At 64.0% G+C, this 12,366-nt stretch overlaps 2 protein-coding genes across 4 annotated transcripts in view; both read right to left on the reverse strand.

The window, feature by feature from the left end:
* MYO1A (myosin IA) overlaps nt 1-6,656 on the reverse strand; it is a 12,721-nt gene extending 6,065 nt beyond the window's left edge. The window contains exons 1-14 of the mRNA XM_019556278.1: nt 6,550-6,656; nt 4,297-4,436; nt 3,802-3,917; nt 3,574-3,668; nt 3,339-3,443; nt 3,184-3,230; nt 2,764-2,827; nt 2,385-2,483; nt 1,646-1,749; nt 1,414-1,561; nt 1,176-1,294; nt 891-977; nt 584-649; nt 103-207 (exon numbers count right to left, since the gene is read on the reverse strand). Of these exons, the coding sequence (XP_019411823.1) occupies nt 103-207; nt 584-649; nt 891-977; nt 1,176-1,294; nt 1,414-1,561; nt 1,646-1,749; nt 2,385-2,483; nt 2,764-2,827; nt 3,184-3,230; nt 3,339-3,443; nt 3,574-3,668; nt 3,802-3,917; nt 4,297-4,436; nt 6,550-6,640 (1,386 nt within the window). The 5' untranslated portion in view covers nt 6,641-6,656. The remainder of the gene's footprint in view (nt 1-102; nt 208-583; nt 650-890; nt 978-1,175; nt 1,295-1,413; nt 1,562-1,645; nt 1,750-2,384; nt 2,484-2,763; nt 2,828-3,183; nt 3,231-3,338; nt 3,444-3,573; nt 3,669-3,801; nt 3,918-4,296; nt 4,437-6,549) is intronic.
* Nucleotides 6,657-6,776: 120 nt separating this feature from the next.
* NEMP1 (nuclear envelope integral membrane protein 1) overlaps nt 6,777-12,366 on the reverse strand; it is a 5,909-nt gene continuing 319 nt past the window's right edge. For 2 of the 3 annotated variants that reach the window (XM_019556398.1, XM_019556392.1), the window contains exons 2-9: nt 11,443-11,567; nt 10,690-10,909; nt 9,903-9,975; nt 9,521-9,614; nt 9,299-9,413; nt 8,846-9,071; nt 8,300-8,473; nt 6,777-7,977 (exon numbers count right to left, since the gene is read on the reverse strand). In XM_019556398.1, coding sequence (XP_019411943.1) covers nt 7,803-7,977; nt 8,300-8,473; nt 8,846-9,071; nt 9,299-9,413; nt 9,521-9,614; nt 9,903-9,975; nt 10,690-10,909; nt 11,443-11,567 — 1,202 coding nt within the window. In that variant the 3' untranslated portion in view covers nt 6,777-7,802. Of the gene's footprint in view, nt 7,978-8,299; nt 8,474-8,845; nt 9,072-9,298; nt 9,414-9,520; nt 9,615-9,902; nt 9,976-10,689; nt 10,910-11,442; nt 11,568-11,766; nt 12,038-12,366 lie in introns of those variants that run through there. The other variant, XM_019556405.1, reaches the window with a different exon arrangement.

The following is a 12,366-nucleotide window of genomic DNA, read 5'->3' on the forward strand; positions in this document are numbered from 1 at the left end:
GGGAGGGAGGGGGCCGGGGCAGGCACCCCCCAGCCCAAGGGCACTAGAGCAAGCAGCAGGGCCTGGCAGAGCCCCCCGGCCAGGCCGGCGCGACGGGGTCACCTCCCGGAAGTATTCCTCCTGCTCCTCCTTCAGGGTCATGAGGATGAAGATCTGCTGCAGCTTCTCGTTGCAGTAATTGATGATGAACTGCTCAAAGCTGTTGTCCTGGGGGGGAGGGAGGGGACGCTGGGAAACCCAGGCAGCTGTACTGGTGCCCCTCACCCCTAACCTGCAGCCCTCTGTGCCCCCCAGCCTTGCCGGTGCCCCTCACTCCTGACCTGAATCTCTCTGCCCCCCCAGCCCTGCTGGTGCCCCTCACTCCCAACCCCGCAGCCCCCTGCCCACCCCGTCCTACCAGTGCCCCTCACTCCCACCCCGCAGCCCCATGCCCGTCCAGCCCTTTCAATGCCCTCACTCCTGACCCACAGTCCCCAGCTGCCCCTGCCATCCCCAGCCTCAGGCTGACCCCCACCCCAATCTCCTCTTGCTCCCAGCAGCCCCTCCTGCCACGACCCCCAGCTGGGGGCACCCAGCCCTATACCTGGAAAATCTCGAAGCCATAAATATCCAGGACGCCCATCACCTTCCGCCGCTCGCCCGCAGTCACCTAGGAAGCAGACGGGGCATCGGGAACCATCGCTGGGACTCTGGGATCGGCTCAGGTGGGCGGCGGGGAGGGCATGGGTTCAGCCCAACACCAGCAAAACCCAGACGGGTCCTGCCTGGAGGGTGGGATCTGGGGGGTGGGATCTGTGGTGCTCAGATCCTCACAGCACTCAGCTTGGCTCTGCGGCCACTGGGGCTGCAGCTGGGCCCCCACGGGGGGCTCGATCCCCGGCTGCCCTCACCTGGATGCTCTCGTTGATGCGGGTCACCAGCCAGTCGAAGAGGCGGCTGTAGATGTTCTTGGCCAGCGCATCCCGCCCGAAGTAGCCCTGGGAGCAGAGCCGGGAGTTACTCTATGGGCAGCCGGCCCAGGCCCGCACCCGGACGGGACTCAGCCATGCAGCCCCTCTGTTCTTCCCTTCCAGCACAGCCTGGCCTGGCCCTGGGGACCCCACGGGGGGCTCCCACAGCAGGGGACTGAGGCCAAGCCTTCAGCCTGAGGGGGCCTGGGGCAGGAAGGGGCTCACCTGGGCAACACTGAGGGCCGTCACCACCTTCTCCTGCTTGGCCTCCACGGTGCGGGAGCACAGAGCCTGCTCCAGGATACTCTCCTGGAGCCCGATGAGCTCGCAGATGTCCCGCAGCACTGCAGGGGACCAGTGTGGGGGTCAGGTAGGGGGCATGAGCTCCTGGCTCCATATAGGGCTTCTCCTGGGTGTGGTATGCACACAGGGGCCCCGATCCTGGGGTGCCTTCCCATCCAACCTTGGATGTTCTGGATGCCACAGGCGTCCATGCCGCTGGCCTGGAACTGGCCGCTGAGCTGCAGGTCGCCCAGCTTGAGCACCACAGCCGTCACCTCCAGCAGCTGCATCACCTCCGCCTCTGAGAAGCCAATGATCCGCATGGCGTCCTGCATGGAGAGGAGGGGGCAGGGGTCAGGCAGGGGTGAGGGGAGCCCCCCCAGGATGCCCTGGCCCAGTGCCAGCAGCTGTACCTGCACGGCCTGGAAGTTGGTGGCATCGTCCATGCCCGGCAGGCGTGGGTTCTCGTCACCCAGGTAGCCATGGTGCCGGCAGTCGCGCTGCAGCTTCAGCCGCTCTGAGGGAGGGGAGGGGAGGGGAGGGGATGGGCCACGGTGGTGATGTGGACCCCCCAGATCCCAAGCCCCATCACAGCACCAATGGGGCCTACACCACCCAACCCCTCACCTTGCCAATGGAGCCTACACCACCCAACCTGTTGCCAGGCCAGTGGGGTTTACACTGCCCAACCCCAATCTGAGCTAATGGGATCTACACCACCCAACTCCTTGCCATGCCAACGGGGCCGAGACCACCCAACCCCTACCTGCGCCAATAGAGTCTACACCACCCAACCCATCAGCATGCCAACAGGTCCTACCCACAACCCCAACCCCAACCCCAACCCCACTCCAACCTGTGTTAACAGGGCCTACGTTGCCCAATCCATCACCATACCGATGTTGCCCAACCCCCATCGCCATGCCATTATACCACCTAGCCCCAACCTGTGCCAGCAGGGCCTATGGTGCCCATCCTCCATCACCCTGTCAGTGGGGCCTGTACTACCCGACCCCAACCTGTGCCAATGGAGCCTATGGTGTCCAACCCCACCCCAAGGCCTACAGGGCCCTGCCCAGCACCCATGAGCCCCGCCCAGCACCCATGAGCCCCGCCATGCCCGGGACCACAGGTGGTGCGGCGCGGCCATACTCAGCAGCGGATCAGACGCCCCGGCCAGGAGCTGGTAGAAGATGTGGAAGTTCCTCTCGTTCTTGACGTGCCACACGACGCGGGACTTCTCCAGAAGATCTGGGTTGGGCCAGGGAGACACAGATCAGTGGGACGGGGGCCAGCACCATCCGCCCATCATCTGCGCATGGGGCTGCACCTGCCCTGGGCCCAGCTGCGCCACCCCGAGCACCATGGGGAAGACCCAGTCTTGAACTCAGGCTCTGCTGCGGTCCCAGCACCCAGTTCAGTGCTCGGGGGAGCCGCCTGCACATCACCGGCTGGAGGGCAGCAAAGCCATGTGCAGCATATGTGCCTTGTGCGTGCAACACGTGCAGGGAAGGGAGACTGTTGCACTCACAGTTGCTTATGAGGCCTCCCAGGGGCTCGCCCTTGAAGTCGAATTCCACGTCCATATACTTGCCCTGGGAGAAAGGACTGGTCAAGGGCCTGGGGGGCGGGCAGGGGGTCCGCAGGGCTGGGCTGGGACATTGCCTGCCATTATCCTGCTTCGTTGCAGGCGTCTCTACGGCTTCCTGCCCCTGGCCCCCTCCAGGGCAGACCCTGGGCAAGCCCTCACTCCCCCACTACCCTGTGCTACCTCTGCCTGCAGCCAAGAAAGCATTGGGGCTCCCCCCACCTTGGGCACTGCCTCCCAGGACAGCCCTAGGCACCCTAGTGCCACAGGGACCCCTCCCCACCCTGCGCCCTGATGACGGTCACTCTCGCTCCCTGTGGGGCTTTGCCCCCCTTGCCCCATGGAGCCTGTTCTTCGACTCACGAAGCGGGAGGAGTTGTTGTTCCGGATGGTCTTGGCATTCCCGAAAGCTGCGGAGAGAAGAGGGGAACACTGGGGGCATGGCTGACACCCCAGACCCCTCCAGGACCCTCCTCTGGGGCAGCTGGAGCCTCAGGGGCTGGATGGGGGGCACATACCCTCCAGCACAGGGTTGGACTGCAGCAGCTGCTCCTTCACCTTGGTCACATCGGCGCCTTTGCTGCACACGGCCGCCACGTAGGACATCACCAGCTTGCTGGCCTCTGGCAGAGACAGGGCAGAGCTGGGGGGGCAATACTACAGCCCCCCCACCCATCCTGTCTGGGACCCCCCTAGCAGCAAGGAGCCTCCAGGGGTAGCAGAGACATTTGCCCCCTGTACACCCCCCCTCACCAGTCTTGCCAGCACCGCTTTCGCCGGTGATGAGGATGCACTGGTCCCGGTTGCGGTCCCGGAGAGAGCTATAGGCGTCTTCAGCGATGGCATAGCTGCGGGGGGCAGATGCATCAGCCCCAGGGGCCCAGAGACAGCCCCCACCTGCAAGCGGGGCACCTCATGTCCCTCCCTGGCAGGGGTGGGGGCCTCGCTCATTGGTTCCCCCCACCAGCCCGGGGCACTCACATGTGTGGCTTCATGGCATAGAAGTTGCCATTGCAGTATTGCTCCACCATCTCTGCAGAGTAGATGGGCAGCTGGCGGTACGGGTTCACTGAGATCACCACATTGCCGATGTAGGTCTGGGTAGGCACAAGGGCTGTGAGTGTGTGAAGGGGCGCAGGCAAAGAGGAACAAGTGTGCAAAGGATGCAAAGCGTCCTTCCTTTGGCACAAGGGCCTGGAGGAAGGTGCAGGAGGGCATGAGTGAGCAGCATCTGGGGACATGCAAGGGCACAAGTGTGCGAGGGAGGCTGTGTGCAAGGGCAGCACTTGGGGGTGATCCAGGAAGAGGGCACAGAAGAGTGCAGGGGGCAGAGAGTGGGGGGCACGTGCGGGTGAGAAGGGCACAAGGGCCTGGGCACCAAGCAGCTGGGAGGGAGCAGCTGATCCCTTCTCCCCCCCCAAATTGGACACTCGCCCCGTGCCCCCCCAGCCCATGCTGCCCACCCCCCAGCCATACGTAGATCTCCTTGTGCAGGAAGCGCTCCCGGAGGTTGCTGAGCAGCGACTCCTCACTCAGGGGGTCCAGCAGCACCAGGTCGCCCACCCCCACCGTGGCCAGCACCGATGGGTTCGCCTCCATGGCCCCGGCCCTGGCCCCTGCACAGGTTGGAGGGGGGAGCATGAGCTGAGTGGGGGGGCAGCCAGGACACCTGGGTTCCCTCCCCGACTCTGGGAGGGCAGTGAAGTCCCCACCAGGCCGGACCAGGGCGCCTGGGGCCCGTTCCCATCAAGGGACCGAGTGAGGATGCCTGTGGTCTTCGGGGCTGGGGGCAGCTAATGGCAGCAGGGCTCAAGCTCCCTCCAGCCACCTGGGCTCTTTCCCGGCCCCTGGCTTGGGGGAGGGCAGGGCTTGAACTCTGGGCACATCCCCTTGGGGTGCCCAGTCCAAGGGGGCACAGACGGGCTCGGGGGAAATCAGCCGGACAAGAGCCAGGAAACCCGTGTTGAGGGGCCTGAAGGGTTAACACGCAGGAGGCCACGCGTGACTCAGCACAGGAAGCTGGGGAGCCGTGGCCCAGCTGGGCCGGCAGGACATGGCGGGGGCCGGATCCCAGGAATCCGGCGCCTGGCTCCAAACCGGCTACCGGGCAGACAGGCCGAGGATGGGGCAAGTGTCTCCTATGCTCAGAGCCCGGCTGCGGGAGGGCCTGGATGCCTGGGTTCCCTGCCCCAACACCGGGCAGGGAAGGGGCACAGACATGTGCCGGGCCACCAAGCCTGGGAGCCCGGATGCCTGGGCTCTGTGCCCATGCCCCCATGGAGCTGGCACACCTGTTTGCCTTTCCAGTCTCTGCTCCCTGGCTGAGGTCATCCCCTTCCCCTCCCCCCGCTCCCAGCTGGCAGGTGGGGGGCAAAGACACATAAGAACCCCCCCGCCAGCCCCAAGCCTCCCGCCTGCCCAGCTTCTGGCCGCCTGAACCAGGAAACACTCTGGCTTTGCACCTGCTTACGCTTCCTGGAGCTGCTGGCTGCGAACACACCCAAATCCCAGCCCTCGGGCTTGGGAGGGGGGCTCATGAGGGCTCGGGGCTGGGTTTCCTGGGCCCCCATTGCTGCAGCCAGGGCTGCACTTGTCCTGACCCCGCAAAACAGGGGGGCAGCAGGGGCCTAGGTTGCACCCTTGATCCTGCAGGCCCCAGCACCCTTCACCTTTGGTTCACCAGCCCTATGCCCGGCTGTAAAACTTTTATCAGTTGGAAAAAGTTCAGCTGGGAGGCCTGACATGCAGCCGGGGGACAGGAGCAAGGGCTAGGCCAGCATCTGGGGCCCGGCTCGTTACAAGCTGGTTCATTAGTGGCTCTGGGGCCACGAGTGATCCCCTGGCAGGGAATCCTGCCGTGAGGACGCCCCTGACTTCACCCGCAGCTGTGATGGGGTCTGGGAAGAGCTGTTGAGGCTTGTTGGCATCTGGGGCTCTGCTCCCCCCTGCCCAGAGTGGGGGGCAAAGGGGCAGTGCCCCTGGCCCTCCCTGCAGCCTTGGGGCCCAGGCTGCCAGAGCCACCCCCATGGAAAACCAGCCCCTTTCCTCCCCCTGCAGTGTTGGGGCCAGGGCAGGGCCATGGGGCCCTTCCCCCAAGAAGCCAGGGGCCACTGGGACCCCGGGGTGGATGGCAGAGGGGGTTTACCCAGGGCTCCACACACTCACCTGCCCTGGGCGAGCAGATTGATGGCAGCAAGAGAGCGGCTCGGGGGAGGCAGGGACCTGGCTGGGATGGAGCTGTCCAAGGTTCGCTCAGCCTGGCGGGACCCGCCTACTGGCGCCACCCCCTCCTTCCTGCCCTGCTGAGGCAGCCCTGAGACTGCAAAGGAGAGAGGAGACTGGGCCTTGCCCTGCAGCTCAGGGACCTGGGGAGTGGGGGGGAAATCCGCCCATTTTACAGACAGGAAAGCTGAGGCACGTGGAAGCTGTGCAACTTCCCTAGGCTGCCAGGGCAAGAGATGGTGGAGGCAGGACTGACTGGGTGCCTGCAGAGGGACGGCGGGCACATGAGTATAAGCAGTCCCAAGACCCCGGCCCCTGCTGCAGCCCCCAGCTGTGGTTTAAGGACCCTGTGGGCCGCAAGCTCCCCTCCCTCAGCTGCCTGGCAGCTAGAGCGAGTCCAACCCCCAGGGCCCATAAAACCCAGGGTGCAGTTGAGCAAGAAGCAGAGAAGCCAGGGTCCAAAGGGCACTAGCAGGTGCAGGCCGGGGCGGGGTGGGAGCCACTTACCTGGGTTCTGGGATACAGGCCCCAGCCCCGTGCTCCCATCCAGAGGGCTTTGGGTTGGCACAACCTCCCCACCATGCCCTGGGAACAGCATTAACCCGGGGAGGGGGCACACACCACACAGACTCAGTGCCTACAAACCATCCCTTTATTAAAAAAAATGAACTGAAACAAGAAACAAAAAGCTTTGCCGACCACAGGGAAAGGAAAAAAAAACCAAAAACACTTAAGACATAGCCAGGAGGGGCTGGGGGAGTGCAGGCAGCTGGGAACGGCCCAGCCCAGCCCCCTGGCCAGACATTCAGCTTCTCACTGCAGCAAGTAACAGAGCAGTTGCATAGGTTGCCGGCTCGTGACCCCAGGGCAGGTGCCCGGGCAAGGTGGGAGGGAAGGGGCTATGGCCGAGTTTATTGCTTACACAGTTGCATTAGCATTGTGTTTGTCAAAGGGAAGGTCCCGGCAGCTGGGACCAGGAGGACAAAGCCTTCTGGGGAGGGAACTCACATGGCAGGCAGAACCCGGAGCCAGCTTTGGTGCATGGACGATGCTCTAGGCTAGTCTGCGAGGGGGTAATGCCCTCTGGTCCCAATCACGAAACCCTGGCAGGCCAGGACTAGGGGCCCAAAGGGTTTAGGCTCCTGCCCTGATAAGGATGGAGGCAGCATGAATGGCTGGGGCCCCCTGGAAGATTTGTGTCCCAGGGCAGGCTGGACACGGTTGTCACACACAATCGCAGGCTTTTCAGGCCTGCCCTGGGTGAGCCCATGAGTCTTTGGTAAGTGTTAGCATGAGCAGGAGCTGCTCACACCCATCCCATGCGCGCGCGCGCACACACACACACACACACACACACGGCTTCTCAGAAGTTGCCTGCCGATCACGCCAGCGTTGGGTGCACAGGGCCTGAGTTCTGCTCCTGGAAATGGATGTCTGTCTCCCTGGAGACAGGGCCCTGCATTCCCCTCCTCCCTGGGGTCCTGGTGCAGAGCCCCTGCCCTTCCCAGAGTGAGGGCTAGCCCCCACCCACAAGCCTCAGCCCCAGCAGCCAGGCTGGGGGGGACAGGGCCCGAGGCTCATCAGATTGTCTCAGCTTCTCTGCTAAGGCCACTAGCTGGGGGCACGGGGCCACAGGGGACATCAAGACTGAACACATGCCCCAAAAGCCCCCGCAGACCTGCCCCCTTCCCAGCCCCACACAGTCCAGCCTCAAGGCTTGCAGGGATTAGAGCCAGAGGGGCCATGGCTGGTGCCCCCCCTCACTCGAGGAACAGATAGGCACGGGGGGAGGGGGGCACTGGGGTGTCCTCAGCCTCATCATCGTCCTCGAAGAGCTGTCCCTCTAGGTAGGAGCCGCCCAGGCCGTACTCCTGCTCGTGCACCGACACCTCGTTGGGGGTTAGGTGGGAGGCGCCGCCCACAAAGTCCGCAAACCTGGAGCCGGTGGGGAGGCGCCATGAGCACAACCCCATTTTACAGATGGGGAAAACAGAGGCATGGAGGAGCTTTGCAGACATAGAGGGAAGTAGTGTGGTCTAGTGGGCACAGCCGCAGCTAGGACCCCCTTCTCATCTGGGCCAGAGGTACCTCGGACATCCTAGCCCCTCCCACACCTGTTTCCCCAGCTGGGAAATGGGGCTAATGCAGCCCTTGCTCCCAAAAAGTGCTGGGAGATCAAGCAGCCCAAACACTCACCAGGAGCTGGGGGGCACCTACATGGAAGGGAAGGGGGTACAACTGGCACGTGGGGGGGTACCTCTTTGGGGACTGGATGCGGGAGACAACAGTCCATGCAGAGAAGTCAGGGCTGTTGCAGTAGCTGCGCAGCTCCTCCAGGGCCCGGCGCGTCTCGGCTTCGCCCTGAGCCCGGTACTCCTCCTCTGTCAGCAGGCGCGGTGGGCTGGGCTTGGTCGTGGCCCTCCACGCCATCCTGCCAGCACACGCCACACTCAGCCCCTGGCCGGGATGATCTGCGGGAGGGGAAGGGTCCTCCCAGCCCTGCATCCCCCCTTCGTGCCCCTCTCTGGCTTCGCTCTGCGCAGTATGTGGTTGCCAGCTCCAGGACCCCCTCCCCAGTTGGGACCAGCCACGAGGTGGGGAAAGGCAGTGACTGGCTCCACCTAGCGGCCTGCCCCAGATCACCTAAGCATGTGGAGAAGCTCAGAGCTCATGCTCAGGTCTCACGGGCACCTGCCTCTCCGTTGACTGGAAGCCAGGGGTCTCAGACACATGCCAGGGCCCAGGCATGGCACAGGGGTTGCAATTTGCGCAGCATGACCCTTCGCCCCGTGCTCCACCTTACCGGTAGGCGGCATAGCCCCACTGCAGCGGGTACTCCAGGTACTTGGTGCCCACAGCGGTGGCTACAAAGACCAGGGCCATGGGGCGGATCTGGATGCCTGCGTACATGAGCAGCAGCCCCAGGAGCTGCAGGGCCCAGGCCAGGAGGCGGATGCTGCGCTCGTCCTCCAGCGGCCCACAGCGGTAGCACACAGCAAAGCTGCCCAAGCCCACCAGCAGCAGGTAGCCTGTGGGCATGAGGTGTGTGAGTGTCAGCGGGGACTATACTGTGGGCCACGGAGTGGCGCACACACCCCCAGCCCCTGCCAGGCAGGGAACACACCGCTCCTCAGGCTCTGACCGCATGTGACCACATGCAAGATAGGGCTTGGAGACCCTTGCATGCCCCAGCCCCCAACAGCACAGGCCTGTCCACCTGACCCCTCCCTTTGCCCCTGCCCCTGGGGGCACTCACCCAGGAGGTACTGCCAGTAGCCCCTGCCGATCTCCTGCAGATTCTTGAAGACCAGCTGGATGAGGTAGAGCGAGAAGGACCAGCCACCCACGAGCAGGAGATAAATGGGGCTTTTCTAGGGCACAGCAGACAGGAGGATGAGATGTATGGGGAGCTCTAATGCCCGCCACCCCAAGCTGGGCACCTGTGACGGCAGCCCTGGCCCCTGCATCATGCTCTCACCTTTGGCATCACCCGTGACACCACATAGATGACAATGAGGAGGGAGGCCAGCAGGCCCACGCTAATCCCGGCTGAGTAGTAGAAGAGCTGGCTCCTGCCAAGATCACACACACAAGGCAGTTATCAGGCAGGACAGCGGCCTCATGCCCGCAAAGGAGCCCCATGGTGGGGAAAGTGCTGGGGAGATGCCCTGGGGTATGTACCATGGAGTTTGGGACTGGGCCAGCGCATAAGCCTTGGATCCCCAAGGACTCTGGTCTTAGCCAGCTGTTTTGAGACTAGCCTGGTCTGGGTGCAGCTGTGGGGCACATGGGGCATTTGTAGGGCAACGCTCTCCAACCACCCCCAACTTGACCATGTGGGAGGAGGAAAACAGACCCACCTGCTCAGCACATCCCCGGAGAAGAACAACAGCAGCCCCAGGAAGAAAACTAGAAAAAGCTTGGGGTCGAACCCTGGAGGAGACAAGTGCCCCCACCCCCAGTCAGGGCACTGACAGGGCATCACCGTGGTCCCCCCCCTCGTGTCCACTGCAGAGACCCAGGGAGGCTAGACCCTGAATGGAGGGGGTGTGCAAGGCCCTGCTAGATGCACACCCCTAGAGGGCACCTTGCCCACCACAGCCCCTTCCCCAGCAGGCTGGACACTGCAGGCTTCAGGTCCACTTCTGCCCCCTGCAACCACCCCCCTGCCAGCCAGAGACCATGGGGCAGCTTCAGCTTTTGGGCAAACTGCCTTCCACACAGGGGCTGTGCCCTGCTACAGAGGAAGGCAAACAAACCTGCACCTCCAGCCTGTACCAGTCTGACCAGAGGGGAAATCCCTTCCTGCCCCAGTGTAGCATCAGGCTGAGCCAGAGCACAGGGGCAAGACCCTCCAGCCAGGACCCTGTGGGGTTGGTGCCAGCAGGAGCATTGGCACAGCCCAGCCCCCAGCCCCAGCTTGGGCTGCAGCAGCACCCAGTGCTTCTGGGGGAGGCTTAGAAACCCTGACATGTAACAGAAAGAAGAGGGGGCAAGCAGCAAGCCACCTGACTGGTCACTCCCATTCCCCACCGGGGCTGAGGGGAGCTGCTTCTAACCTCTCCCCCTCACCCCGTGGCTGAGTCAGGGTTGGGGGCCTGGAGGTGATGGGGCCTGGAGGTTGCGGCTGTGCCTGGGGGCACATACAGCGCAGCACGATGACACTGTAGGTGGTGTCTGGCTCAGGCAGCTCCACACGCAGGCAGGTCTGAGGGCTGTAGAGGTCCAGGCCAATGTAGGTGTCATTTATCTTCTCCTTGAGGAGGGAGGAGAGCAGGTTCCAGATGCTGAATTGCTCCAGCTCCCGCAGGTCTGCCTCGCTGTCTGCCTGGGTCACCCGCAGTGTCCTGGTGCTGTTGACACGGATCTGGGGGGGGAAGAAATCAGTCAGCAGAGTGGGGGGACATCAGGGTGTCCCTGTGCAACCATGTGCTGGGGCCTGGGGCACTGTAGGCTGTTCTGCCGAGGCTCTGAGCACAGCCCATGGCAGTGAGCTGGTGCCACAGGGTCAGGGCTTTGCCCCAGTGACCCTCTTTGCCCTGATCCTGGGGCACCATCCAGGCCTAGAACAGAGACCTGAGATGAGCCTCGGGGGAAAAATTCACTGACTCGAAGTCACCCAAGTTGGGTCTGGCAGCTCCAAGACTTCAGCGCAGACGGGACGCGAGTCCAAGCAGCACCCGGGGCAGAAACCCCCGGAGAAGAGAACACAGGCGTCCGGGCTTGCTGCCTGCGGCTCTAGGGTGCACGGAGTCCCCCTCACTACTGCTAGCAATGGAGCCAGAGGAGGCAAAATGGCAATCGATGAAGGGCTCAAGGGTTCCAAGCCAGCTACTGAGGCCTCACTGTGGCACCAGCTGCAAGGCAGGGAGAAGCCAGGCCGCAGCCCCCAGGCAGTACCTGCATGCGGGTCCAGATGTCACGCCAGGTGGGGGGCAGCACATTGTTGAAGCAGAACTGGCGGGAGACGTTGTTGTGGTGGGGGCGGCCTTCCTGCAGCGGGATCACGGCCCCTGGAGCGATTGCTGCCGTAGGGAGAGGGAGGTTAGCAGGGACAGCAGACCCACAGGCCCCTGTGGGGCACTGGGCAGGCCCAGGTTCGCACTGAATCCCAGTAGCTTTTCCTCTCCTCCCCTGACTGCAGCTCCAAGTACCCCCTGCGCAAGGGGAGCCCCCCCCCACATTGTCCCTGCTCAGGTCTGGACCCAGACCCCAGCTAATCACCCTGCTGTAGGGAGCTGCGGAGGAGCAGGGAGCGCTAATCACCCAGGGCCACTAATGAGGGAGCCTCACACTGCAGCAGCCTCATCCCTCGTTAGCCCTCTACCCCTCATCAGGCAGCATGACACCCCCCTCCCTGGGTGGGGAGAAGCACAGCTCCGCAGGGACCCCTGCAGTGCTGGAGCCACGGTGCGTGGGTGTCTGAGCAGTGCTGCATGACCGTCGCCACAGCTCCCCGCTGTGGGGGGCCAGGGACTGGGGAGCGAGCCCCCTGCAAGGAGGAAAACAGCTCCGGGGGGCCGTGGCGGCAAGAGGGCTCCGTGCTGTGGGCGCCGGTGCACATGGAGGCTTGTCCCCAGCGGGGTCTCCGCTGCTTTGGGGATGTGGGCAGATGGAGAGCAGGCAGGCTGGAGGTCGGGATGCCAGGGAGAGCCCCCAGCCCGGACAGGTGGGGGGCCGGAGGGGATCCTTCCGGAGAGTCCTCCCCCCACACAGCCTCACCCCTGGGCCCTGTCCTGCCCTGTGGGGGCACTGGAGAGCTCACAGGGGTCACAGGGCAGGCTAGGCGCAGTGCTGGGGCTCCCAGACCACCCGGAAGCTGCC

This window comes from Crocodylus porosus, unplaced genomic scaffold (assembly GCF_001723895.1).
Source record: "Crocodylus porosus isolate Cpor-Errol unplaced genomic scaffold, CroPor_comp1, whole genome shotgun sequence".
NCBI classification, from domain to species: Eukaryota; Metazoa; Chordata; order Crocodylia; family Crocodylidae; genus Crocodylus; species Crocodylus porosus.